The 3,105-nt window shown below is 55.1% G+C and overlaps 1 protein-coding gene across 1 annotated transcript; it reads right to left on the reverse strand.

Moving 5' to 3' along the window:
- Positions 1-556: 556 nt before the first annotated feature.
- LOC120649814 (PRA1 family protein B6-like) lies at positions 557-2,896 on the reverse strand. Its single transcript, XM_039926714.1, has 2 exons — positions 1,872-2,896; positions 557-1,192 (listed from the first exon to the last, which is right to left on the reverse strand). The coding sequence occupies exon 1, from the start codon at positions 2,707-2,709 to the stop codon at positions 1,909-1,911; it is 801 nt and encodes a 266-aa protein (XP_039782648.1). The 5' UTR covers positions 2,710-2,896; the 3' UTR covers positions 557-1,192; positions 1,872-1,908.
- Positions 2,897-3,105: the final 209 nt, after the last annotated feature.

Here is a 3,105-nt window from a genome sequence, read left to right on the forward strand (position 1 = left end):
TCGCAAACAAACTAAGCAGGGCCTGTAGTGGCCACCAGGTCCTGGCGTCCTGCCCGCTGCTTTGACCGCTAACGGTCTCTGCCGCGCAGCTGACAGCTTCACGAAAAAAAAGGGGTTGACAACTTGAGCTCCACGTCATGGCTGGATTGGCCGCGCCTCTCTCCTTGCGCGAACGACGCCAGCTTCCTGGGCCCATGGCTCCTCGATTCCTCCGCGTTGCTGACGACGGCAGGCCAGGGAGAGGAGGGGGTTGACGAGTGATTCCCTTCTCCTCCAAGGAAAAGAGGATGGCAGCCCCTTGTTCTGACTTCGCCTGTGTGAGCGAAGCAAGCAAATGCCGCGGCGGTTGACTTTGACCATCTGTTTGTCACTGAACGTTTACCTCCTGATGATTTTAATTTCCCTTCTTGTCGCTGAGATCGACCAGAAACAACACGCATCCGTCGTCATACCGGCAATAGCTCCTTCCCAGGCCAAACATTTGCTCCAGCCTCCACGGAGCAAAACCTAGACAAAATGTTGCCGTTGGAGATCCAGACGAGGCTAACCCAGAACATTGCCAGCATACTGTATATTAATAAGAAGCGCGAAAATTATTTTCCTCAGCCAAAACGCTGAAACAAGAATTATGGGCGCCTCCAGGTGATTGTCGCCTGAAAAGAATTACACCCGACCCATCATGCTACAGAGACTGCAGGCAAAAGGGCACAACAAGAGCAGGTGACGGACTGTTCCCTGGTTTCGCTCACAAAGAGGACAGAAATAGCTGTTGGTCCATCGGCGCCCACACACAGGCGCATGCCTTGGAAGAAGAAGAGAAGAGTATGTCAACTAGTGATCCAGCGCAAATTGATGCAAAAAAAAGAGAGTTTGTGAACAGCATTGAGAATGCCATCCCACTGGGAGAGCATCCTCTGCCTCTGGATCATGAAGGAACACGGAGGTTTCACTTCCGTTGCCTCCTGGCAAAGCCTGAATCTCCAGTGGTTCAGAAATTCAGGCAAGTGTCCCAGCAAGCAAAATGTCACCAAAACTGACGCACTGCAGATGCAATGTAGTTAACTGTTATACTACATAAGAAAGAGCAGTTTCCACAGTACAGTTGGGCATCTCCAAGGCTTTCTTTCTTTCGGAGTTGCTGCTTATCCAAAGTTATAGGCCAAATAGGTATTCAGGCATGCGGCAGCACCTCCTAATCACAGAAGGGAGAAATAGCTCAAGTGGACAGAAAATACATTACACACATGCAGAGTCAAGTTCAGCAGCATCCAAAATTCCAGACAGAAGAAGGAACAAGATCGTGGACACAACATGATTTTCGCATCAAAATTCAGGCCATGATACTATACTTCACACATACTTCTTCAAAAAAAAAAAAGATACTATACTTCACATATATTGAGATAGTCTAAAGGTCAACGGTGATGGACATATACAGGCACTACAGGGCTGTGGAAACGGAAATATGGATCTACGGCAAGGCACAAGTCAGATAATATATTCTACAGGATGCACCCTCACTCCATGTGCTAGAAATTTACCAAATGCACTGAGAGAGCTGAGCTTGAAACGTCAGCATTATAATGTGCAGGCAAAATCGCAATTGTCATTCTCAGATATAACAGAATCACAAATGAACACCACCACCACCATGCCAATGACCATCTGATTCCAGCAATGGCTTCATATGTTCATAGTACCATTGCATTTCACCACAAACATAATGTGACAAGCAAATCTAGCATGTTTACACACCCACAAGACAACCAATATTAGACACGGTGATCAAATCCAACTGCTAAGCATGGTAATTACAAAGAAATTGCAACCAACCAATACATCAAGAGTGCCGAGCTCTGGAGAGACTGCACCTTGGAGACCATCATCACACCACGGCCAGGCACGGGATCAACCAATACGGACGTAGGTGGGCAGGATGGGCCCGGATGCGGCCACCAGGCCGTCCCCGGCGGCATCCTGCTCCGTGAGGAAGAGGTCGTCGGTGGACCTGAGCGCCGCGTGGGCGCCGACCAGCGCGGCCCCGACCATGAGGGACCCCACGACGTTCCACCCGACGTTGGTGAAGAGCATGGCGATAACGGTGACGCCGCAGAGCGCGGCGAGCACGCTGCCGTCGTCGAACTCCATCCCCAAGACCCTCAGCGGCTGGCCCCCCTGCGCGGGGCGCGCGAAGTAGAGGAAGAACCAGGCGGCGCAGAGGAAGAGGAGCGCGAAGAGCGTCCCCGGGTGCCAGAGCAGCGAGGCCGCGAAGACGGCGACCACGGCCAGCGCGTAGTTGGCGCGGAAGTAGGCGGTGTTGCGGCGCATCCGGGCGACGGCCTCCCCGAGCGAGGGCGGCTTGGAGAAGGCCGGCGCGCGGAAGACCTCGGCCCAGGGCCGGCGCGCCGCGATGAGCGCCTGGCCCTGCTCGCGGAAGCGCGTGACGAGCTCGGCCGCCCTGGCGAGCGGGGACGGCGGCGCCGTGGGGTCCTGGATCGGGGCCTGGGTGGAGACCTGCGGCGGGGGAGGGTTGGGGCTCGGGTAGGGGTAGGCCGACGGGGGCGCGGGGTTGGTGGGGATCTTGGCGTAGCCGGCGCCGTAGGAGTACCCGCCGCCGCCGGGGGAGGAAGAGGCCGGCGCGACGTAGGCGGGGCCGGAGCCGTACATGGCGGCGGGAGGAGGGGGCTGGGCGGCGGCGGAGCTGCGCATGATCTGGGTGGGAGGGGGGAGGAGATCGGATTGCAGGAGCCGGGAGGTTGGGGAAAGGTGGGGAGAAGAATACGACGCCAAGCTGGTTTGAGTCCTTGGTTTGGCCGGACCCCCCGACGCGAAGAGGGATGGAAAGATGATTGCGCGGACGAGTGATTCGCTGGAAAAAGAGAAGGCAATCGGGCTCTATTTGTGGAGGAGGAAGCTGGTGATGCCCGGGATTTTTGAAGCCGGTTTGCTTCGTGGCAAAGCATAGAGTAGCCTCGTTGATTTGCAGTCTCTACCGCACGTCCGACTACCTTTGACTTCAGTTACCGGACCCGTTCCTGATGTCTAACGGGAAGAAACTGACGATGACCCATATATACACACTTTCTGCAGTGAGTCAACCATATA

The sequence above is a fragment of the Panicum virgatum genome, chromosome 9K (assembly GCF_016808335.1).
Source record: "Panicum virgatum strain AP13 chromosome 9K, P.virgatum_v5, whole genome shotgun sequence".
In the NCBI taxonomy this organism is placed as follows: Eukaryota; Viridiplantae; Streptophyta; class Magnoliopsida; order Poales; family Poaceae; genus Panicum; species Panicum virgatum.